Source organism: Columba livia, chromosome 1 (genome assembly GCF_036013475.1).
Source record: "Columba livia isolate bColLiv1 breed racing homer chromosome 1, bColLiv1.pat.W.v2, whole genome shotgun sequence".
Taxonomy (NCBI): domain Eukaryota; kingdom Metazoa; phylum Chordata; class Aves; order Columbiformes; family Columbidae; genus Columba; species Columba livia.
In genome coordinates this window covers 61,717,599-61,743,574 of record NC_088602.1, presented here as the reverse complement: position 1 = coordinate 61,743,574, position 25,976 = coordinate 61,717,599, and the positions used below count along the sequence as shown (strand labels likewise).

The 25,976-nt window shown below is 37.9% G+C and overlaps 1 protein-coding gene across 3 annotated transcripts in view; it reads right to left on the bottom strand.

Moving 5' to 3' along the window:
* The window catches only part of MYO16 (myosin XVI), a 385,805-nt gene that overhangs the window by 207,015 nt on the left and 152,814 nt on the right, over window positions 1-25,976 (bottom strand). For all 3 annotated transcript variants that reach the window (XM_065058425.1, XM_021296623.2, XM_005509047.4), the window contains exons 5-8: window positions 22,715-22,823; window positions 14,874-14,998; window positions 11,630-11,755; window positions 1-76 (exon numbers count right to left, since the gene is read on the bottom strand). In XM_065058425.1, coding sequence (XP_064914497.1) covers window positions 1-76; window positions 11,630-11,755; window positions 14,874-14,998; window positions 22,715-22,823 — 436 coding nt within the window. The remainder of the gene's footprint in view (window positions 77-11,629; window positions 11,756-14,873; window positions 14,999-22,714; window positions 22,824-25,976) is intronic.

The following is a 25,976-nucleotide window of genomic DNA, read 5'->3' as shown; positions in this document are numbered from 1 at the left end:
CTGAAGGCTTTTCATTATTGCAGTTAAGAAGATTGGGATTTGCCCAGTGCATCAAAAGCAGCTTCACAAGGTTGGTCTAAAATGGCCAAACACAGATGTTGAAATGGCAGAAGTAGGAAGGGAACAGAATACATGTTATTCAGTTTGTTCATTCGTTTCTGCACTAGCTGAAATCATATGATAAAACACAGGCAACACATGCAAAATACCACCTTCTGCAGTTAGCACACACATCACAAAAGGCAGAATAAAATACAGTTCTCATACAATTTCAGTGTACCTTCATCATAACTCCACCCTCAAAGCGTCTCTCCATCCGTAGATGTGTAAACAAATCTGCATCAGTAAGGAAAAAAAACTAACCCTCCATCACCACTCATCATGACTTGGACCACAAATATTTCTTTATGCCTTACCAATTCAACAGCTGTGTACTATCGCTGCCAAAGGTGTCTGACTCACAGCCATCACAAAAGCAAATCTATTATCTGTCAGTAGTAGAAATAGGTGCATACTTCTTATGTTTACCAAATCCATTTAACATACTAGTAATCATAGCAATTATACTATAATAGAGTAGGATACAGTATCACATAATGAAAAAGTCTAAAACATATTTTTCAATTCCTGCAAGAATGCTGCAAGCAATTGTTTTTAGCGAGTCCTTCTATTGCTGCACTGAAGCATCTAGAGATATTTCTCCATCAAAAGCTGTAGTAATGTCTACCCTGACAAACTGGTTGGTCAGAAAGGACTAAAAAACTGCACAAGAAGCAAAAAATACGTTTAGAATGTGAATATAGAGCCCAACTAAATGAGAGAACTGTCTGAACTTTTGGATATATGCAAAAGCAAATGCAACTTATAATGTAAATGTAATCAAAAGGGGAAGCCCAGATGAGCACAGGGGAAAACAAGTTGTGGAGAAATGAAAGGATTCTTCAGGGCAGAAGAAGAGAGCTACAGATAAATGAGACCTGAATTGGAAGGCAGCTAAGAGAAAGGATAGTAATTTTACATCAAAACAAGCAATAAATTAATAAAGGCTAAAAAGGAAGGAAATAATTGCAATAAAAATAACAAAATTCAATATGGATTCACTATACAGACAGCAACTTACTACAAAAGACCATGATAAAGAAGAATCAGTTAAGTGCAAAAATAAACCCCAAACTTCTAATCACAGAAACACAATAAATTATTGTTGCAAGTTCCTATATAATAAAAAGATCTTGGTCTCCTCAGCTTTCTAATGCTGGCTTTCCAGTAACAGTAACAACAGAAAATTTATCAAAGTGTAGAAGCAAGGAGGAAGCCAAAACAGGTTCACTTCCAAATCCAATTAGCCCTGCTTACAACTGAGTACCCTCAACACATATATCTCTGTGTTTTTTCATTATGAAAAAATGGTGCATGCTTGGTCACTGACCTTACTAAACCAGCAGCAATTACATAATCTCATTAACAGCCATTTTGAAAAGTAGCAGTGGTTTTACCAAAGGAGAGGGGTTTTAAACGCACTCTCAGTTCAGTAACAATAAACAGATTTTTGGGTTATCAAAGTTCAGGATTTACATCACACGAATCCTGTTCCATGCTGCAATGTCAATGTTTCCTGCTGCCAAAGAAATAACTCCTGCTGGAAATCCTTGATGCACATCACCAAGATTAACGTATTCATGTCACTGTTGATTTCAGTTCCCTGCTTTTGGCTATGCAGAACTGTCTGTATTAGTTTTAACCTCATTCACATGTTTTAGAAAGAGTGAATATATACATATAATTGAATATATATATAATTGGATAGATATATATATAATTGAATTGCCAGATCTTTAGAACTGTGCCAAAGACTAGAACTATTAGTAATTACAGCAAATTATCACTATTCAAATATTTCAATTTCAGAGTTACAAATACAGTAGATATGACTACATTAAAAGAAACTGTAATACTTAGGGAAATATTGCAGACACAAAGGGTAAAACGACAATATATATTTTTTTCTTATTTTACAGTTATCTGTGCCAATTCATACAAATAAAAAAAAAAAAAAACAGAAGCTTTTTTACCAAGCCAGAACCTGCTTGCCTTCATTTTCAAAAGCCTTCACAGACCACTCATGCTTTTCCTATTTACCTATTTACTCATTCACTCCATTCCCACTCCAGTTCCCACTTCAAATCAGACATACATTTTCAAATATCTATTTCGGTCCTTTTTCTAGGCTGCACCTTATACTAGTAAGGAAGTCTTCAAAACATCTGTAAAATTACATTGTAAACCTCATTCACAATCTGTTCTGATGTGATGCTTGCCAAATGGAAAAATGAGCAAGGTGCTGCCATTCCACCATTCAGATGGATTGAAAAATGGCTCAATGGCTGGGCCCAGAGGGTGGTGATGAGTGTCAAGAAGTCTGGATGGAGACCAGTAACTAGCAGTGTATCCTGGGGACTGGTACTGAGTCCAGTCCCTTTCAACATTTTAATTGATGATCTGGATGATGGGGTAGAGTGCACCCTCAGCAAATTTGCAGATGACACAAAGCTGGGAGGAGTGGTTGGAAGGCCAGAGGGTTGTGCTGCCATCCAGGGAGACCCTGACAGGCCGGAGAAATGGGCTGACAGGTATATAATGAAGTTCAACAAGGAGACGTGCGAAGACCTGCGTATGGGGCGAAAAAGCCCCAGGCACCAGTACCTGCTGGAGGCCACCCAGCGGGAAAGCAGTTTTGCAGAAAAGGACCTGGGGGTTCTGGTAAACACCAAGATGAAAATCAGACAGTAATGTGCTTTGGCCACAAAGAAGGTTACTGGTATCCTGAGATGCATTTGGAGAACTGTTGCCACCACATTGAATGAGAAGATCCTTCCCCTCAGTGCTGCTAAGGTCACACCTGGTATACTTTGTACAGGGTTCTCAGTACAAAAGAGGTGGATACACTGGAGAGAGTCCAGTAAAAGGCTACTAAGATATGAGATAGGAACACCTCACATAAGAGGAAGGGCGGAGAGATCTCAGACTCTTCAATCTGGAGAAGGCTCAGGGGGGATTTCATTAATGTATATAAATACCTGAAGGGAGAGTGCAAAGAGGACAGAGTCAGGTTCTTTTCAGTGCTGCCCAGTGACAGGACCAGAGGCAGTGGGCACAACCTGAAACACAAAGTGATCCATCTGAACATCAGACTTTTACACTGTGAGGGTGACCAAGCACTGGCACAGTTAGGATTTGGAGTCTCTATCGTTGGAGACATTCACCAGTTGTCTGGACATGGTCCTGGGCAGCCTGCTTTAGGTAGCACTGCTTGATCAGGGGAAATGGATCAGATGACCTCCAACCTCAAACATTTTGTGACTCCGTGTAACGTGGAAAAAGTCCATCTATGGCTTTTCCAAAAAAAAAGTGCATTTTTTCTTCATCAGAACTAACTTGTTAGCAAACTTTTAACAGTTTGTATATTTATGGATAGGGGAAATTCTTAATGAAAATGTATGAAGAAAGATTGTATTAATTACAGCTTTACACAGACAAGATTAAAATAAAAAGGTTTTTTGTGCATGTAAGAACTCTGAGTTTGGTAAGCAAGACAGAATGCATGATCAGATGTGCAGGCAGACCACCACAGTTACACCAAAAGTGCTATGGGTTTTTTCCAAAATACAAAGTGGTAAAAAAAGCATCCTGTCTACAGTGAACCTGAGCTTTAGTTCTCAAAGGAAATATTACAAGGAAATGAAGTGTAATTCACATTAATGGAAGCAACACTTACAATCTAAGGAGCTAGAAAAACATGCACAGATGAACAGAGGAAACCTTGACTGGACATAGAAGCACTGAAGTTGAACAGTTCTTTAAACCTAAAGAAATATGGACTGCAACACTGAAAATAAAAGACTATAAGGGAAAAAAAAAAAAAGCCAGATAAATAAATTTACTGCAATAGACACATTATAAAGCCTTCAAATACTATTTCCCTTTGCCAAAAAAAAGGGCTAAATTTTACCATACATTAAATGCTAGCTAAGAAAGCCTGATGCTCAGTTTCATATATCACAGGCTTAAGAACACCAGTGTTGGCCAGCTGACAGACTGTGAGGCCTTTTGCCACAGATAAGTGACTGCAGTGACCAGGTAGGAAATACAGAGCATGAAGGAGAGAGATTCCTCAAGAATCTCCTTACGCACTTGAGGCTGCAAAGGCAGCTCCAGACTACTCTCGAGCCCTGTTAGTTTTACTGCTAGTGAATTAGCTGGGGAGCAGAATCAGTGCTCCTGAAAAGTGTCTTTCTTTTCTGTATGGTCAGATATTTTCCTCTGAAGCGATGCAAAGGACACCAGATCTGTGCCAGCAACTGTAAAGGATAAGCTGCTGGCTCTGGCTGAGCTTTGAACTCCTGAGTTATTATCCAAGTCCCAGTACCCCTACCTCAGATCATTTATTCCCTTTTCTTTACCATTGGAGAGATACATGCTTAAGTTGTAAATTCAGAAAGCTGGAGATTTTATGCAAATGTCCTGATGTGCTACTTTGCACAGAAATGAATATGCATTATCCAATTTGCATGCACCAACAGTAAATTCCTTCTGTTCTTCACTTTTCTTTCCTGTCAAAACCAACATTTCCCTCCACTCCTCTCCTTCTGTTTCAAAGGTGCACATTTCCTACCATCCTTAGTGACCTGGTTTACCATCCAGCTTTTGTCCACCCCCCCCCCCCCATTATTTCTTATTCCTCAGGCCTCTTTTTCTCTGTTTCCTGTATCTGAGACTCATAGCTCCTTAGATGTATCTCTCCAACTTATTTTCTTCCACCCTTTTATTAGTGTTCTTCTTGCTTTTTTTGGGACAATGCTATTTTTCTTTTCTTTCTTGATATTAATTCCTCAATTCTCTTTGACTAAGGCCTTCCCACTCCCTTCTTGCAATTTCTTTCCACCTGCTGTGACTTCTTAGGCTTCCACTCAATTTTCTCTGGGTAGGGTTCCCCAGCATGCTTTCATCCACACTGAGACAAAGCCATCTAATAGGAAACTAGTGGATCAACAACCTTTACTCAAAATCAGTATTATTTTGGACAATCAACCTCACAATAGTGTGCAAAACACACTGAAATCCTCAAGTATTATTTTAATATCTATGGTGCTTATTCACTAAACACAGTGAAACCGTAGGCAGAACACATAAAATATCACTGGTTACACCATTATTACGTGCAGTCTTCACTACTGAATACGATGGCCTACATCTGCACTCATAAGAACCAGTTTTCAATTGCTTATAAGGCTCAACTTCACTGGGTTGGAAAAGTGCATGTTTATATTACTGTGTGATTTTTGTAAGGTAGTTTGCTAGGATTGCTGCCTATTAGGAAGAAAAATAAATCAATCAAACGTGAACACCTTCTGGGCGCAGGGTGCGAGAAAATATATTGATTGACCCTTGTGAGCTCCAATGTGCGTATGATTTGAAGACTTTGTATTAGGCAGAAGATGAATTCTTTGGGGTGAGAATGTTCCATTGTTGTCTGTTTGGAAAATTGTCAAAACTTAGCCAAATTTCAAACCTTGAAAATATCATAGCCACCAGATATTTACAAGACAGTTTTTAGATTATAAGGGATAAATCAAAGAGCCCATTTTTACTAGTATGGTCCACTGTAGGCCTAAATGTTAGTATAACCAGTATCAGTGGCTCTGTTTAAACATCCACTTGGATATTTAAAAGACTGATAATAAGAAAATATAAATCAAGGAAATAGTTTCAATGTTTATTATTACTATTATTACCATTACTAAGATTCTGTGATAGAAGTGCTGTAACTTCAAGCTAGCCAAATATTCAGCAGATGGAATAAACAAGACCAGAAACTGCTTAGAGTAACACTGGAGAAATGTATTTAACTGGTGGAATGGGTTGATAATCAGCACTTGGCTAACAATCAAGGACAATGAGAAGAAAAGTTGAGGTTAGGGACCAGTGCTCACTTAAGCTACTGGGGACTGAAACAAATAAAAGCAAACCCCAATACAGGGACTCCCAGGATCTGGGAATAACTTCAACTATTACAGTTACTGTGAACTGAGATTGAAGTTCATATATTTGTTCTCCATCACATAATAGTACACCTTAGAAGACTGAGTCCCCCTTAAAGCCAAAGTCTAATATGCAAACCTCTAAAGAAGAGCAATATCATTCAGAAGCTAAATAGCATTTTGTCTGCAATTGCAAATCTGATCCACAGTACTGCTCTAGACACAGGAAATTATGTCTAAAACTCATTACAGATCTCCATTCTTAGTACAGCATAGATGAGGAAGGTATTTTTTCCTACTTAAGTGCAGAAAAAAAAGACCATAACCCCCTGAGGTCAGCAAAGTGGAACAGATTAGGAAAAATAGGTTGTGGGAATGAGACTAGCAGCAACGTGGAAGGAGAGGAGGGGAAAAAATAGAATAGAGCATGGATAAAATACCGGACTTTGGAACCAACAGCATGAAATAAATGAAGTGAAAGGGAAGAAGAGAGATGTGGCAAGGAGCCAAGATGTAGGTAGAGACAGACTAAGCAGGAAAAGAAAATGAAAGAAGAAAGTGACACAATGAGGAAAAAGCACTGAAATTGAAAAAGGGAGATCGGGACTGTGAGCAAGTGGGAAAAGGGATAAGTACAACAGAATAGCAAAAAGGTTGGCATGAAGCCAAGGCAGAGAAAAGAAAGCTTGGATGAGAACCAGGGAGAGGAGGAGGGGCAGAAGCTGGCAGTGCAAGGAAATTAGGATTGGGATAAGAGGAGTATGGCAAGGACATGAAGCCAGGCAAATGAATGGGACAATAAGGCAAGAGAATAAAGACACGAATGGAACAGCCTGGCGGCAATCGGACAAATAAGGTTACGTGTAGGAGGAACAAACCACAAAGACTGTGTGTGTTCATACACAGAGCTTGGAAAGGAACCCAGGTTCCCCAAGTGTCACCTCTACCTTTCTGTAGTCAGCATGTTTAACCTGCATGGTGTAAGAGTATGCCTTTTGCACCTCTGGAATGGTTCCAGTAAAGAAGGGCAACTTAATGCTGTTTACAGCTACCTAAGCAAGTGACAAAGTTTACCTAAAAGTTTTCCTACAGCTGAAATGGAGACTTCAGCAGTCTTTACTTCAATACTGATAATGTACATTTCTATTTTTCAGTTCACCAGGACATTAGACGGAAAATAAAATAAAAATAAAATAAAATAAATCAGGGAAAATTATTATGTGATCTTGTGATTAAAAATGCTTATAGTTTATGTTCCTATAAATTATATATTGTTACTACAGAGAAGATCATAATTCTGGCGCTTCTCAAAGTTTGTGCCTGAATAGACTTATTAGTCTTCTTTTTCATATATGTCTCTCGTGGTTTTATATATGTGTATACATATTTATATGTACATATATGAAAGGAAGCTATTATAGCTGGTATTGAAGGAAAATGAAATTTATATTGATAACTGACATCCTGCAATAATCAAATACATATATAGCGTAGTCCACACACATCTCACCTTTAAAAGCATACATGTATACACTAAGAGTTTTATAGTAATTTTGTAAACTGAGGTTGCCCCTAGTCTGTGTATGGAACTTAAACTTGTAAATCTATTTTCTTATTATCATTTGGTATAGTGTGAATCTAGCTTTTCCTGCCTGAGTGTTCTGTACCCACAAATAGCATTTGAATCATTTCTAGAAACCTGCTGAATATATTGATAATAAAAGAAAGATATCACAGGCTGAAATCCCAAAGTGGTCTCTCTGCTTGAGGAAAATGAGTGTAACTTGATCTGAAGGGAAATGCTGCTCTCCTACCCGAGTACAATCACGCATGCCAAAGACGAACAAAAAGACTAAAGAAAAGCGGGGGAGATATGTCTGGATAAAACATGCTCTGGAGGATTTTCTGACCATAAATGAATGATTCCAACTGCTTGACAGGGAAAATACGTATTCTGAGTGACTATACTCTATTCTTTTTGAAATACTGAACCGGCATCCCCTTCTTCAGGCTCTTCCATTGAAAACATTTGTGGAATATGCAGAAGGCCAGCAATTGCAATCAAAGGAACTGCTATGGCAATGGCCAAAGTTGAATGAGACTAAACATAATTTCCTACTTCAGTTAATCCCTTCTCATCAAAGCATATTCTAATGATCTATGTAGTTTTTTTTTTATTTTCTATTTTGGGGTCAACATGCACTATAAGAAGAAAAATGAAACTGCAGTTCATAGCTGAGTCAAATTGGTAACATTTTGGTAACGATGAGTAAATTAGACCACATAGTAAGAAAGTATGCTCTCTTAGACTTCAGCAAGAAACACAGAGTCCCTTCTATGACCTGAAAGAAATGCTGTGTTTGGATGAACTAACAAGACAGAGGGATATGATTCAGTCCAAGCAAACAAGTCAAATGAATATATATTAAGGGAGAATATGCTTACAGAATGGGAGTTTCACACACGGACTTTGAAAATGGCATAGGACATACATAATGTTAAGAACAATGAGCTAAGCATCTGAGCTCACTACACTTAGGTTTTTTTTCTTTTTTTTTCTTTTTTAATATATTTCCAGTCTGTTAATGGGAAATCCTTGCTGGTGCAGGATTTACTCTTGGAGATGTATAGTCAGCAGTTCCACAGTTCTCTTTTTTCTTTTTTTTTTTTTTCCTTTTTGACATAATGAAACCATTGAACCTTAAAGCCAGAGGCTAAATCTGTCTCGCTAAGAGCATGCAATGGAGTAAACTTAAGAATCCCTTATAATCCACACTGCTTAACTCTTAGCTCTGTCCCTGACTCTGCTTTGGACCACTCCAACCAGCCCTCTACAAACAAGACTAATCTCCTGTGGAGGAAACTAGATCTAAACCATATGAATGTGAGCCAGACTGTTGCCTGGCTTAATCTTTAGCCTTCTTTTATTTAGCAATTTAACACTTCAGACATAGGCAGCATCCCCCAAGGACAAAATTTTGAGAGAGGTAATGTTTAAGCTACTGGGGAGTCAGCTCTGACCTGCATGCCTCCGATAGCTGGTTTTAAAGGTGACATTTCTGTGATAAACAACAAAGAAACAGCTTGTGCCTGGGAATTGTGCCAAAGTACCCAAGGCAAACGTCAGAGCTGCAGCCTATTCCCACCGCAGGGAGGGCGAGTGTGGGCTTTCCTGATCACAGCAGCCTGGAAGTTGTCCAGCCAGGACAGCACTACCAGTTCCAAATTACTTGCTCTTCAGAAAGCAATTGCTGTGCTAAATTCAAATTAGGGGGCCAGCCTGAGAAATACAAGTCGCCCTTCCTCGGTTGGTATCGGTGCCAGGGTGGGTGGCGTGGTCCCCAAGTGAGGACGTGTGCCCCACTCTGCTGTGCAGAGGCAGCAGCCATGTACACACCAGCACTCCCCGGGCTGCACGTCAATGAGACAGCGGAGTTCAAAACTGCCAGCAATATCAGCATTAAGACTGCATATGTCCAAAATTCCCTGCTACATCTATGTAGGAAACCCTGGCATATTCTCATTTCTTGGGGCTTGTTTTGCTCCCCTCATAATCTGATTTTGAAGAGGCTTTTGTGTGTTGATGCAGATTTGCATGTGTGCCAAAGAGGCTGCTATATTCTATCCTTTTATTAAGGAAAATTATTAAGGTAAAATTATTAAGATAAGCAACTCTGACATTAATACCTCAATAATACCTATTTTTGTATAATGTTAGAATCTCAATGCACATTAAAAATAAAAACTTGGGTTGCCTATTTTTTAATACTATTGCTATTCTTTTTCAATGTTTGCAGCTAGTGGTATTTCATTTAATAGTCTGTTGCACTCATTGGGAACCTAATCTGTTCCTGAAAAGCAGAGCCTCATCTTACAAAACAGAGACACTGACCTTCAGGCAGTAGCCTCAGTAATAACATTCTAGCAAATTTTAGATGGTAAATTTATCCATGAGACTGTTTTCTTTACAAATATATGTAAAGACAAGTACAGATTTTTTTTTTTTTTTTTTTTTTTTTTAAACATTGGGTAATACATACTGTCATTTAAAACTCTTACTTATTCCCTGTTTGGAAACAATGCAACAACCTACTGCTATGTTTTGCTTTTGATAACACAGGTATTGTTTTAAGTATTTAACTCTGCTCCCTCTGTAGGATTCAACTCCATGCTGCCTTTATGATCACTGGGGAGACCCAGCACATCCAGTGGGCAGCTGACCCATCGTTTATCTCTTTGCCCTGCACTTTGGTCTGGATTCTTCCTATGAGATTCTAAAATGTTTAAGTTAGACATCTAATATATGCTAGTTGTCCATGACCTCTATAATCAGGGAGGGTCAGACCTCTAAGTATTGATTCATCCCACCTATTTTAAATGTACCTCCTAGGTTTGTCTGAATTGCACTCTGGAGGTGATTGTTCACCTTAGACAAAACAAACCTTTGTACTTAAGTTGCAGTTGGCTAAATTTAGTGGAGAAGAATCTCATCGTAAAAATTAATGGTTCTGCCATTGTAGAGGTGTCTCTATAAGCCAGGTTTTGATTATGAGGTGTGGGTGGTCTTTCACATGCCTAGCTCACTAAGGATAATGTATCTTTTCTCCAATTATTTCTCATATAATTTACTGTGGAAGTTGGAGCACTTAGGTTGTATATTAATTTACAACTTGAGACTTGTAACAAGAAGGCTGTGGTGCCATTATTTTTTAGAAGCTTCCTCCTGTACAGATGCAAATTAAATTTTGTCTTTATAAATTTTAAACTTCAGTAGATTCTTCTTTTTTTTTTTTTTTATTTTATGTGTCTTGTATTTATTTTCTTTTTTTTTTTTTTTTTTGTGTGTATTTGCAAGCATAAAACGGTATATGTATAGAGCTCAGGTCCTTCAAATGACTCTGGATGTCACTCTAAAACAGTGTAACAATTTCTTCATAAGAATATAACTACTCAAATTTTTTCATAAGTTAATATGCAAAATCCATGTACATAAGGTCTACAACATAAAATAGTTCAAAAATTAAATGTGTAATTTGTATAGCTGTGAGATCTCCCAAAGTGGTCAGACTATAGCGAAGGTGCACTGAACGTGTCTTGGTAGAGTGAGGATGAAGAAATGTGAAAAGATGTTAAGAGGGACAAGTCATGTTTAGGGATGGCCTCCAAATCCCACACTTAGGGCACCTTTCCACAACTCAGTGACTACTGTGTTAAGTGGATCCTGGACCTTCATTCACAGAAATGTACATAGAAAAAAAGCTAGCTGAACATAAGAGTGTGACATCAGGGTATAAGAAAATAAAAGACAAAAGTGCTTATTTTGGCTCTCTTTCAGTGAAAATTTAGTTTTTGCTGGAGACAAACTGCTGTTGATGGTAGATTGATTGTAATGAGCTGTATTGGGCTGATAGCTTTACAGTGTCTATTCTCAGATGATCTCTGCCATTTAAGATGCCACCTATAGTACAGAAATGTGTAAACTTTTCACATCAAAACCAGAATAGTCTCCCTAACTTGCAAGTATTTGCTATTTCTACAGAAGGCCACCTATCACAAAGAAAAGAGAAGCAGTTGAAAACATCATGCTTTACCTGTCCATACTTTGCAGCTAAATGTAGGGGTGTCCAGTACTGATTATCCACTACATTGAGATCAGCGCCATGATCCAGTATCAGAGTTGCAACATTCTTGTATCCATTAGCGCAAGCCACGTGCAGCTGGAATATAAAAATACCTTAATAGTTTTAAGAATTCAGAAAAGCCTGTGACACCCCACCATGTATCCTGGCTGCCCCACAGACCTAACTGGCTAAATCATGGTTATGGCTAATACAAAATACACATGTGATAACAACAGAATAGAAAACCAGTGTGGAATCTTTTTCAATATTTATAAATAAAACCTACCAAAAAATAAGAATGTTAGCTTATTGAGAACTATTTAAACAATCGAGTCTCACTAGATACTCTTCATACCATTTCAAGCAAACATCCTTTGAAACACATTCACAAACTTCACGAGCCCGGGTAGATTCTTGTATTTCAGTAAAGCGTGGCCTATACCTAATTTTCTTCTGTCGCAGTTCAAATATCCCAAATGTAACCTGACACTACCTTCCTCCAACATGAATTCAGTAACACAATCATTGAGCTTGCAGCACAAAATAGGCCACGAAAAATACTTTCTCAATTTTGAACCACAGAGATTTTCTACCTTTCACTTGCATTGCTTCCTTAGATACTTAACTGTATGTTGAGGCACATACCTCACATGACCAAACTGATCCAGGATGGTTCTCATGGTTCTCTGCTATGATTTCAAATGTTCCATCCACTTCTGAGAGCAAAGGGGACAAAATTTGGAAATTGGCACAATATGATTGCTCAACCCCAGTCAGGAAGACTCAGTTCTCATGATGATCAGCAAAGACAGGGCTCAGGAAGATTGCAGAATGGAGAACTGAGAATATAGGTGGCAACCTGTATCCCAAATAATGTAGCCCAACTACATGACTGTTTTCCTTTGAAGCAATGTTGTCTGAAGATTTCTTAGGGTTGAAAGGAATGGCCAATAGTAGAAAAAAGGTCTTGCAATAAACCTGTTACTAGAACCGTCTAATTCCAAAGTCACTATAAGCACGGGAGACACCAAAACCAGAGTCCAGGATATTATTTGCCTTATTTGCTATTTCAGTTCAGCTGCACCTGCAGAGCATGCACAAAGTTTTGTCTATGAACATCCTTGAAGCAGAGGGATGAAAAACTCTAGAGCTCATCAAAAATCTTCCCCTGTAAAGGGGGCAGAATACCGATTCTGTATGCTATAAATGTTCTAATTACAAAAACCTCAAAATTTTCCTGTAATTTGACATCACTTTGGTTTTTCTTCTCTTTTTACAGAGGAAATTATATTTTCTACTCAAACATCGATTTCACAAATGCTATTTTAAAGTAGTTTAAAAACTCACAGGATAAAGAAAATATTTTATGACTGAAATATTTCAAAGAAAAAATTATTGCAGGAGAATTTAGCAGAAAAAATAATTTTGCTATATAACATTCTGTGTCTGTATTGCATGTACACAAGTATGTGTTCTCAATTTATGAAAATGTTTGCATTTATATGTTTATGCCATATTTTTTTTTTGCCTGATTCATCTTAAGTTACACATGGACTTAGATATATTCTATCAAATTAAAATAAATTTCATTTGCTACTGAGATATTTATTGTTTTCTCTGTGCAGATAGATGTAGAACAACAAAAAAGACTATTCTCAGAACCCTTTGATACACATACAGCTATCACAGAATGGCTGTCTCCATACTCATGAAGAGAGACAGAGCAGTTTAACAAATTCTGGACTTCCCACCAGTATGTCAGACAAAAGTTTCATGTAATAGAAATTTCAAACAAATGCAGAATGATCCACTCTGTAGCTACTTGTTGGCAGACTATTAAATAAGTTTAAAAAAATTCAAGTTCAACATAAAAATTGTTCATGCAAAGAATGTCCCCTTTGTCCACATCGTACCAAGCAAAAAACAAACTATCCACAATACTTTTCTCCTAGTATCTGCAGTACTGTTAAACACGTTTCAGACATATATTTCAACAATTCTAGTTAACTACAGAAAAGGTTTTATGCAATGATAGTTAGATAAGTTCATAACTCAATCTGACTCAGCCACTTCAGACTACAGTAGCAATTAGAGTAAAGTCAAGAGAAACAACTTTGTGTTTTACTGTGATTTAGCAGCTTAGCTTAAATTTATCAGAAAACTGGAAGTTAAATTAATGTTTCTATAAATTAAATTAAAAGTTGTGTTATTTCTTCCCACCCCTCCCCTGCTTCCCTCCTGTTTTTAACTAAAGTTAAGTGCTTGGGGTGTCCATCCCAAAAGTCACAGCTTTCTGTACAGACAGAGCCAGTAGCTGGATTCAATAATGCCAATTATGAGGCTGCTCACTTTTTCAGTTGCAATTTAAATACTTCACATGTTTTAAAATACGGAATCAAATACTAATGATTCATTGTATTAATTCAGTATCATGCAATGTAATTCATCATAAGTGCTAAAATAATAATAAAGTTCAATAATACATGCTTTTCCAATTATTTTACAGTATTTACAGAAAAAAGACAAAAATAATTTTTAGAAGTTTTTAAATATCTCAGTGCTGCTGATGACCATTTACTGATTGATAATGACGTTGAAGATTTTATATGCAAAGAGAACATTTCACAGACAAGCTATGTAGGGAAAAATACTTTAAAAATACTTTATTACATTAATTTTAAAATTATTTTGATGGCTGAAGAAGTAGTGATCCTGAAAAAAACAAAGGGATAGCAGATCTATCAGCACAAATAGGTATAATGACACGAGTAACTACAGAAACATTCAAATTTGGTAGAAGGAACACTTATCCACTGATACGGTGGATGATTCATTACACTGAATCAAGATGGAATGGCTTCATGAAACAGTGTCTTAGCCTGGTTCAGCCAGAAGATACGAGCCTAAAACAGGAATCACCAATTGAAGTTTCAGGTCATCTCTTACACAGAATGTCAGAGACCATAAGTATCTGCTGTAGTTCAAAACTGCCAATACTTTTTTTTAATATTAATTTTTGTGTTGCATATTCAGTGGCTAACAGCAAGCAATTGCACGGCATTGACATACATCTATATTCAAAAGACCAGATGAGAACCAAAATCTCACATTCCCTCATTTCTCCTCCTAGAGAATTGCCTTGCAAAGACTTTTAGTGTTACACAGCTGCAGCACATGCATATTCACAGGGCGACGATGACATATTCCCACTCACCAGGGTAACTCCTTCATCGTTCTTTTGATTCACGCTTCCTCCACTCGATATGAGCTGTCGGACATCTGTAAGCATTGTCATAGGTCTCTGGATCTTCATTTGGCGCAGCGAATTCAGCTCTACACCTGGAACAAAGAAAAGGCTAAAAAAAACCTTCCACTATTTCATTCATCAATAAAGAACAGCCATACAATTTTGCTTTCTGGGTTTGTAGAAGTTTGATCAACATTTAATTAGGCTTCAGTGTATATTTATAGAACTTATATTTACCAACAAGTTTACTCATATCTGTAGTTATCAGTCACTACATGGATGATTTAATGTCAGTCAGCAATATCCAATTCATAGGCTTGACCCCCTACTAACTGGCAAGAGCAGTTGTAGGCAAAGCAGTTGTAATATCATTAAATCCACTGGGATTTTGAAAATACCTGTGAATGGGAAAAGAACTAAACAAACCACTCAAATGTTTGAGTCTTGTCTAATGAAAATTACTTTTTTGCTGCATTCTTTCAACCCTGTGTATGCAACACAGTGCCCAGACCAGTCTCTCAAATCTGTTGGCCCCACTACATCAGAGACTGTGAAATTTCTCAAGCAAATGACATTAAAACTCAACACTTTTTTTTATCTGCCTGAGTTACTTTTAACCAGCATCAGTTCTCCTGCTGAGACCATTGCAAGGCCCCATAAACCAAGCGAAAATGTGGTGTGGAGGCAGAAACAAATGGGAGGGGATGAAAGGAATGAAGGGTGCGGGATTGCTTGTGTCAGCATTGCTACTGAGAGAAACAGTTTTCAAAGTATAATTTTAAAAGGAAGATCAGGAAGGGAGTCGACTACCAAAAGAAAGGGTGGCCTCCAGTCTGAAGAGATTTAATATTAGAAACAGAGAGTATAACAAAATTGCTAAGTGGTCAAATTAACAAATGGCTGTGGCTTGATTGAAATACAGGGCTTGATTCTTCCTCTCCTGTCTGCACTTGGACATGCTCATAGAAAACATTATTTGAGTATAAAGAATACTTCCTCTATGCCCTGGCCATGACATAACAAAAAACATGTGAATAAATGATTTCTTGGTTCTCTTCCACATTTGTCAGTGAGCTGAAAAGTGACAAATTAGAAATTAATTTAATTAATATATATTTAACTTAACATTTCATCTCCAAAAACTCCTGCAGTTTTTTACATTACTGAAACAACTGAAGTATGTTCCAAGGTAAAAGCACATTTTAAGTTTCTTAGTATTAATCTAACCCTGGAACTCTTATTAATAGCTGTACCATATGTAGTTCAGCAAAGAAACCCCACCATTTTCTTTCTTCACCATGCTTTCTTTAACATACACACTACTTTATGTTCTGAATTTTATTTGCCTGCAGCATTTCTAGAAGTTTCAGCTCTGAAGTGAAATGTTCAGTGTGAATGATGTCTTGATGGCCACACCAAGTTACTCCCATATTTTCACACATGTCACCTAAATGATACTAAGTGAGATCATAAATAAAACACAAATATAAACCTAAGCTGAAGAAAAGGAGATGTTTTTTGTATCTGGACTAAAACCTATGGTCTTTCACATAAATGCAATTCAGAAAAACATATATATATGTATATATATGGTACTGATAGCTTAACTTAGATAACCAATCAAAAGCAGAATGTGCTAACATCCTATTGTCTGACAGTTGCTAGACTGGAACACAATGCAGATTTCACAGGATGTTCTGATTATCTCCTAACAAACAATGTATTCATTTTGTCAGAACTGAAGATTTTATGCCTCCATCACATGTCATAGTAATGACATAAAACTACCTGATGACATTTAGAGATTGTTGATGCCACATGGCATCAATTAAATCTTTTTTTTTTTCTTTCTGTTTCTGCCTATTTGCTGCTTTTTGCAACAGTAAACTGATAGTTTAACATTCTTGTCCCAGTGATGGAACTCTGTCAAATGTATAAGTGTAGATTTCCAAACACTATGTGGTGTGAAGGACTACATACACCCCAAATCAGTTCTCATTTGCAGCCCTGACTTCACTTTTTTAAACACATTACAGACCAACTGAGCAGCTGAAATTAACTTGACTGATCATGATAAAGGTCTTTCTAATATTGTCAGGTAAGGAAGATTAAAGCTGAAAAATATATTTATAATTTTATACCTGATGAAGAAGGCTATTTTAAGTACTACTGGCAGAACTTACATCAACTTTTTCTTTCTCTTGATGTCTACAGGAAACAATAAGTTTTGTTTTTCGAGGAGACAGGCAACAGGTGGAAATTAATGTAACTACCTCTTTTGTGTGTGAATAATACCTCAAGCACACAAAAAAAAAAAACTAAGTTCACAATCTAGAAATTAGAAATATGAATTTCTGACTTTCCCTGGTAAGAGAAAAAAAAAATACTGAGAGTGAAACACAGTTTTTATCAAGCTGTTTGGTTTGTCACGTTTAATGTAAATTATAGTAATGGCTACAGGTTGTGGCTACAGGTTGAGGGCAGAGGCCAGCTAAGTCCACTCAGCCTTTTCTAGCAATTTACTACTGACTGATGCTCAGCATGATCAGAGAATTAACTTATCAGTATTTTCTTATACTAACAGTGAAATATTGATCCTTACATCTTGTAAACGGCATCTTATAGAACCTTGGTGCATCCTGTATGGGGCCCCAAAAAACCCGTCTGTTAAAGATTAACTTTATTCACACTGAGGGAGGAATCAAGAATAGAGTTCAGCTGCAGTAATTGCTATATCATAGAATCATAGAACATTAGGGATTGGAAGGGACCTCAAAAGATCATCTAGTCCAATCCCCCTGCTGGAGCAGGAACATCTAGATGAGGCTACATAGGAACGTGTCCAGGCGGGTTTTGAATGTCTCCAGAGTAGAAGACTCCACAACCTCCCTGGGCAGCCTGTTCCAGTGCTCTGGCACCCTCACTGAGAAGAAGTTTCTTCTCAAGTTTAAGTGGAACCTCTTGTGTTCCAGCTTAAACCCATTACCCCTTGTCCTACCATTGTTTGTCACCGAGAAGAGCCTGTCTCCATCCTTCTGACACTCACCCTTTGTATATTTGTAAACATTAATAAGGTCACCCCTCAGTCTCCTCTTCTCCAAACTAAAGAGACCCAGCTCCCTCAGCCTTTCCTCATAAGGGAGATGCTCCACTCCCTTCATCATCTTGGTTGCCCTACGCTGGACTCTCTCCAGCAGTTCCCTGTCCTTCTTGAACTGAGGAGCCCAGAACTGGACACAATATTCCAGGTGTGGTCTCACCAGGGGAGAGTAGAGAGGAAGGAGAACGTCTCTCGACCTACTAACCACCCCCCTTCTAATATAACCCAGGATATACGTTCTATGACAAATATAATTATAATCTCAGAGAAAAGGCATAAACATTCTACATAGCAACAAAAGACACAGTTTATGTGAATCTCAAGATGGCTTTACTATTTTCAAACTAGTATTTGTATAAAGGAATTATACACATTTCATTAAACAAATACCAGCAGACAGCCTGGCAAGTGAGCAACCGCAGTGATATGTTCTATGGGCTTCATTTTTTATACGTCCAAATGAGTTTTGAAGCAGAAACAACAGAGATTCCCTTCCTCTGCCTTTATAGAAAATAGAATGAAAACATGAAAAAAAACTAATCAAAATTGCAAAATTAGAATTGCAGAGTTTTTAATTCTAAGAACTGGGGAAATATTAGGCTTCAGCATGAAAGTTTCTCTGGCAGGGAACTGGGAAGCAGCTTTACCAAGCAGGCACATGTATCATTCTCTGAGGCTCAAAAAAGGTGACCTGGCCAGTAACTGCCTTCCCTTAATCAAGTTTGTAATTCCAGATAGTCTGCTCTTCCCCCCCAGGGAGTGACACTTTTCATGAGTTTAGATGAAATAACAAAATGTTACTCATACAGTAAGTAACTCTTGCTGCCTGAATCAAAGAATGACCTTCATGTTGGTTTTCCAAGGGGAAATGTGGTTTAGATATTCAGCTGAAATGGGACGATAGCCAGCATGAATAAATAAAGGAAGAAAAGTAAATTGGCATGTACTATGGGAACCGATTCACATTTCAAAAAAATGCAAAGTCAAAAAGGAAGGCATAGGATGGAAAATATTCTTAAAATACCCTGTAAAATCAGAACAAGAGCTACCTGCCCACAAATTCTGCAGGACATGAGATGGGGAAGCAACAGTAGCGACCCTGCAGGACACAGCATTTGGTCATGAGTATCAGAGCTGATGACAGGCAGGAGCATAACCTAAAAGCTAAAAAATATATTCTTTCTCACCGTTTAAGAAAAACACCTGACAAGGCCATTTAATGTGCTTGGGCTGTCTCACCCTCTCTGGCATATGCTTGTAGAACTGACAGCTCAAAGGACTGTAAAAATCTCAGATAAAAAGAGTGAAATGAACTTTCAAGAAATCGCAGTCATAAGGAAATACATAACAAACAGAACTGAGAATTGCTATAAAAATGTTTTTCCTCAGGGAAGTCCAGTACTAAGAAGTCTCTCCATCTACAAGGGGAACACCTGCTTCTGTGACCAGTACAAAGCAAAACACTCAAGTACTCTTTGGGAAATACCCACTAAGCCCACCCAGCAGCTGCTCCTTCTGTAACTTGCACATCTCATTCCCAAACTAATTTAACAGTCTTCAGGGGAGGTCAATATCATCTGCTCTTACAAACAAAAATATACATTAAAAACTTGCAACAGCTTTGAGAAGCCAACCTCTCCTCTTATTTAAGTCTTCTCTCACCCAGTCTATATCTGCCCTTCCTGCACAGAGCTGGAAATGCAGCAAGGCTGTTTATACCCCAAGTGTGATGAGCCTGTCTGTACTCTTCTGTAATTCTGGGGACACCATGGTTTTAGACGTCTATTTATCTTCTGTGCAGTGCACTATGGGGTAGACACATTCATAAACAATCAATGAGAAAAAAAAAAAGTCATGGTACCATTCTGAAAATATTAATTATATTAAATTTCATTCATGAAAATATTCAGGTGTAGTTTATCCAGCTTTATTTGCCTGAAGTTTTAGAAGGACTTTTCTAGCTGCTTGCTAGGTAGCTTTATAAAGAGCATTTTTTTTGTTAAATTACATTGTTCAGTAGCTCTTGTGCATATCACATGTCATTAGGTGCACCTGATTTTCAAAGGTCAGCATCCAAATAGATACATTTCAGCAACATTTATTATGTGAGAAGGGAAGTCAATATTTTTAGTATATCTGCAAAAGAATGTATACTTGCAAAACTGCTGAGGCCTACAGCTCTAACTCACTGAAGAACTACTGACTGATGGTTGTTAGGTTTTAACTCTTTGCCTTTAAAGATATCATTACATATGCTTAGTGAAGGATGTTTAATTTATTTCATTCTAGTCTGAAAAAGCTATCAGAAATGAAATTTCCATCTCCTCCTCAGAATGACAATACTCCCACTCTAGCGAAATGTTTTTTTTTTCCCCTCTCTCTTCTATAATAGGATGCTGATGACCCTTGCAGATAAAATTAGTTAAATGAACTCTATCTCTTCCTAACTAGTCTGAAAACAAAAATATTTTTTGTAACTCATTTTAAAAGAGTGGTACCATCTCGAGGTTTAATACTAAAGCATTCATCTGTGGATATATCTTGCATGTTTATGATTTCCTTCTGTAATATTAATATTAGAACACAGAAGTGCAACTTGTGTCATTGTCTCTGGTTACTTCCGATAAGTATGTCTGAAATGAGGTCATCACATACCTTATTTCTATACTCAGGATTTTTCTGAAAGTTCTTAATATGTTATGCTTGGATGTTTTTGTGCGAGAGCAGCAGAAGCAGGCTACTCAACAAATGCCAGGGAGACAGGAGATGAGGGTGAATCCAGGCCAGGTAGAACAGTGTCCTTGCTGACCAGGGCTCATCCCCACAGTACCCAAACAGGAAGAATGAGCAGGTCTGGTGATGGGAATCGGAGCCAACTGACAGTCCCGTGATTGCCAGAAAAGCCTGCAGCAACACATCCAGACAACTCAAATGAAACCAGGAAACTGAGTCAGTGGTTCAGGGTCAGGATCAGCAAGGTTCATGGCTAGGCGCAGGTCCACCTCAAGTGAGCACCAAGAGCAAAGACTTGAGCCTAAATGTGTCTCCCGAGCCAAAGCATGGGTGAAAGACCACAACAAGGCTTCTCCCAGATCTGCCTCACCACTTAGTTCTTTTCTCAGCCGACTGCTCCCAGGTTACAGGGCTGCACCATATCAGGGCTGGCTTTGAACAGTCAAGCCCCTGGAGTGGGGGAACACGACACCAGGAATCTGGGTGCACTCCGGGCATTGACAATTATTTTCCTAACTTGATAAGGTTATAGTTTTAGGAATTCTATAAAAAAAAATGATAACTTATTTCTGATGGTAACAGAATTAGAATATTCATCAATAAGTTTTTTGAAAGAATACTAAAAGGGCACCCCCAGTTTATGATATTCTTCACAGTCTTTTTTCAAATCTTTGCAAAGCCTATTAGTCAAAAAGATATGTGTTTTCCTTCTAGTATCAAAGTAGATCACAAACTGGCTTTAACTTAAAATGTTAATTCAAGTGCCAAAAGTCTGCGCAGTGAGTTTAAAGGTTTTCCCTTTGATAGAAACATATGGGTAACAAAATATTTCCATATGATGGACTTTTTTCTTTAGTTCACTTTTAAACACCCACAGATTTGCATGCTGAAAACACACAAATACTAAGAGGAGTCTAAGACTTCAAAGTGAGTTCCCCAAGAGTTAGAAAATGTAAAAATTAAGGTAGCTTGTTCAAGCTTATATTAGAAAACACAAAGGCTAAAGGAAGACAGATGAGCATTCTCAACTGCAACATTTTCAGTGTGTCATGTATTCCGTGTACTTCATTTTTAGAACTTGAAGGAACCTACTGAAACGTGTTATTTGGTCCCCTGTTCTCATTGACAACACCATCACCCAACCTCTATCATCAATTAATGAAGTTCTTTGCAGAAAATAGATTTTTTTGTGTGTTATAATCTTATGGTTAGGTGGTTCCAAATCAGCAAGAACCAGAGTGAAAAATCTCTGAACCACCCTGAGGCTGTTTGGCTTTGGGTGTCTGTTCTTCCATCAACCTACCGCATCAATATTATTAACAGAAAATATGTAAGCAGAAATCACTATCACATTGCATATAGTTCTAAAATAGAAAATATATCAGGAGATTTAGTTTTAGCTTTAGTTCACTCATCTTGTTAACAATCTGTACATATTGACATTTTATTCAGTTCTTATTGTAGTATGTTAGCAATAATTCCTTAAGGTCTATGAAAAGCCTTTCACAGTTTTAAATATGGAAGTCTAGAGCAGTACTCTTCTGAAATGATATTGATCTACATCAATTGCTTTTCTTGAATGCACTGAAGAGTCTGTCCCTAGGAAAATATACTCTGAGGCTATACATAACTCATATGTGAAATGAAACCAAACGTGAAACCTGGTTTTCACACTATTAAATGAGTTGTTTTGAAAGCTTCTGTATTACTGTAGTTTTTCTGCTTTGAACTGACATAATAGTATCTCCATATGAATAGGCAAAAGCAGACCTGACAATGACCACTGTCAGTAAACTGATAGTGGTTCAAATGTATACACACTGAAAACTTTCGTGACTTCCAATCATCGTTCTCCATCTCCAAACTAACATAGTTCCACTGGGTTCAGTGCTGACTTACATCAAATCAATATCCATCCTTTTCATTTTTATGTCATGTTCAATGATAACATTCCAGAAGCTGAGAGCTGACTTACCATTTTCTTCCAAATACACCAGAAGGATGCTGCTAGATTCAGTCCCTTCTATGGCATAATCAAGTGCAATGTTTCCATTAACATCTTGCAGCAGCACATTTGCTCCAGCCTACAGACAAGAATTAAAAACATTTTAGGATTTTGTAGCGAAATCTCAAAACACTATTGGGGCTCTTGCACATTCCCATTCAAAAACATTTCAAAGCTGGGGGGCTTAGACAGCAGGCTCATTATGACCTGAAACAAAACAAGTCAAACCAAAACACACACAAAAAAAGCAAAAACAAAATAGAATGTCAAAAAGGGCTGGCTTTGCTTGGGGCAGCTGCCACTGCTGCCACCCTCACTGCCCAGCCTGTCTTTACTGCACAGATGTCTCAGCTGCTCATCAGCAAGTTTTGGAACCACCACCATTTGCAGCATAGCATTTTAAAGCAAAAAAAGCTGTCACCCTTTACAATCTGTCTTAGAACACTCCACAGTAAACAGTAGTGGTTCAAAAGCTGACTGACAAGCAGCACAGACACTCAGGCAGCAGGGACGGGTAGACAGCTGGTAGGGGTAACCTTGTCAGCCGGCCTAACCTCTTATGGCCTCATCCATCAATCCAACCTCAAAGAAAACCATCCCTTGCTAAATAAAATTGTCATTTGTCACCAACTGGAGACAATGAAAGTGAGCTTGATGATTTCAGCTGTAGTCCCTAAAGGAGACAACCTAACATTTCAATAAGTTTCATTCAAAATTCAATATAAAGGACAGATGACTAAAAGAAGCCATTAGGAGGAGGAGGCTGGGAATAGATTCATTAAAAGCTTGAAAATAAACTACTAGCACAATAAGAAAATTTCCGTTTTTTTATATTATGTATTTTCTGTATTCTATATTAAATATGTTAGTATAAAAAGTTGCACTATTGAGTACCTTTTTTTTTAAATAAGAAATCTCTCATCCTTGAAAATATTATAAATGTCTGGGGGACATAAAAGTTTACATTACAGTGAAACATCATGCATCTTCTTTAAGAGGCCATAACTTTAATTCATTTCAATTGTTCTCTCTATGGCTTTTAACTGCAAGTAATTATGAAATATGAGTAACCTCTGGTAAATTTAATTACTTTTCTTACCAGCTTGTACGATAAAAAGTTCATCTAATAAAAATAAGAGGTACCAAGGACAGACTTTCTTAAAACTATAGCAGCAGAGGTCAACAGCAGGAATTATTAATAGAAAATATGACTGCTTCTTTCAGGAGCCTACTCTGCAAGTACTGTATCAAAGGAAAACTCATAATGGGCTCAGCTTGCAGCTCAGGGTGAAATATGACATGAAAAAACAGCAAATTCATGTGGGTTTCATGCCATAAGACTTCAGATGTTGAAGCTGGACTGACAGTCTGAGGTGATTTCCTGGGTTCCCCTTGTAGTGATGAGGGGACATACAGGCATCAAAGAATGACTCACTTCAAGTATCTTAAACACCTCAGATATCTTACTAGACCATATCCTCAAACAGCAAAATAACCTAATTTAGATTAGATGTGTATCTTTTAAATTGATACATAAGATGAGAAGGGTTGACTCTCATCCTTATTGAAAAGGAATGGAAGGAGACTTACAAGGAAGGAGACTTACAAGATATAAACTGTTATATTCGTTAGAGTGTTAGACAAATAAATTTCTGCTTGCCTGTCCTGCCAGACAAAATTAAAAACATGATTAAAAAATCAAAGGATGGATTCGAAGATCATAACATATTTGAAGGATGGCTTTACCAACTATTTATTAAACATGCTCCACTACTAGGAAGCACATTTTTGTTTGTATGCTTTCTACTCAGTGACCCGTAAGAGTTTGCTGGTGATGGTAGAATCAGGGAAGTAACACATTTTGGTATTTAGTTGACTCGTATACTACAAAAAATCATGAAGTCTTGAGGGTATCTGTTCTTCCCTGCATGCAAATATTCACCAGGCAATGTCAGAAGAAGGTCAGGAGGATAAAAACAAACCTACATACATTTTCTTCCTTGTTAAGAAACCAAAAGACCTTTGACTTATTCGATTGAAGAAAAGTAGGATAATTAACTTAGCTAGCAGCACACTTTTCATTCCTTCTCTAAGATGTAATGTAAGAAAGATATAACATGGAATTATTCAGCTCCAAGTAATTTTTATTGGGTAGTTCTATATTAATTCATTTCTTAAGAAATGCTCACAATGAAGGTCAACTTTGGTGACAGCTGTGACAGCGGAGCTAAGAGAAGCTTTCAGAATTCAGGTAAAGAAGCAATTCTGTACAATGATGTACATTTAAAAGTAGTATCTTGCTTCAAAAATAAATATTTTGTGGTTTTTAATAATCAGGATTTTTAATAGTGTATCAACTCTGCCTCCCAGTTTTGTATCATCCGCGAACTTACTGAGGGTGTGCTTTGTCTCACTGTCCGGGTGACCTTGTTCATGAAGACCTTGAGCAGGACTGGACCCACTATTAACCCATGGGGTGAATTGCCTCCAGCTGAACTTCGTGTTGCTGATCACAACCCTCTGGGCCTGGCCACTCGGCCAGTTTTCAATCCATCTCACTGCCTCCTTATCTAACACAAACTTTGTCTATGAGGATGCCATGGGAGATCATGTCAAAAGCCTTACTACAATAGAGGTAAGTTACATCCACTGCTGACCCCTCACCCACCAAGCTAGCCACTACATTGGAGAAGTCTATTTGACTTGTGTGACTTCAGCAAATCTGATTTTAAGAAATATATTAAATGTTTTAAGAATAGCCACAAACACTGTGATTTGTGAAGTCTGTCCCTGGCTATAAAACAAGTTTCACGTTGAGGAATTTTACTTAATTTATTGGCCAACTAACAAACTTTTAATTATTAATTCTGCTACCAAAAATTAGAAACAGGCAAACAAAGTAACACCTAGAGAACTATACTTGGAGTCCTCTCCAGACACCGCTCCTCCCCTTTCCCATCTCCCATGGGCCACACCTGCAGTGGGCACTGCAGGAGACTGAGGTCAGCACATGGTGGTTCCTCTTCTTTGGTGGCTCCTTGTTTCTTCCTCCACTGCTCTTACATGGGCTCCTTCACTGGCCACAGTCCTGCCAGAGGTGAAACTCTCCCCAGGCCCTCTACCCAGTCCCCGCTTGGGCAGCTCTTTCTCTCCAGCCCAGCTTGCAGCCCCCAGCTGCCAGCATCATGCAGGTTATGCCCAGTTCCCAATTCCAGTGTGCTTAAGAAAGAAA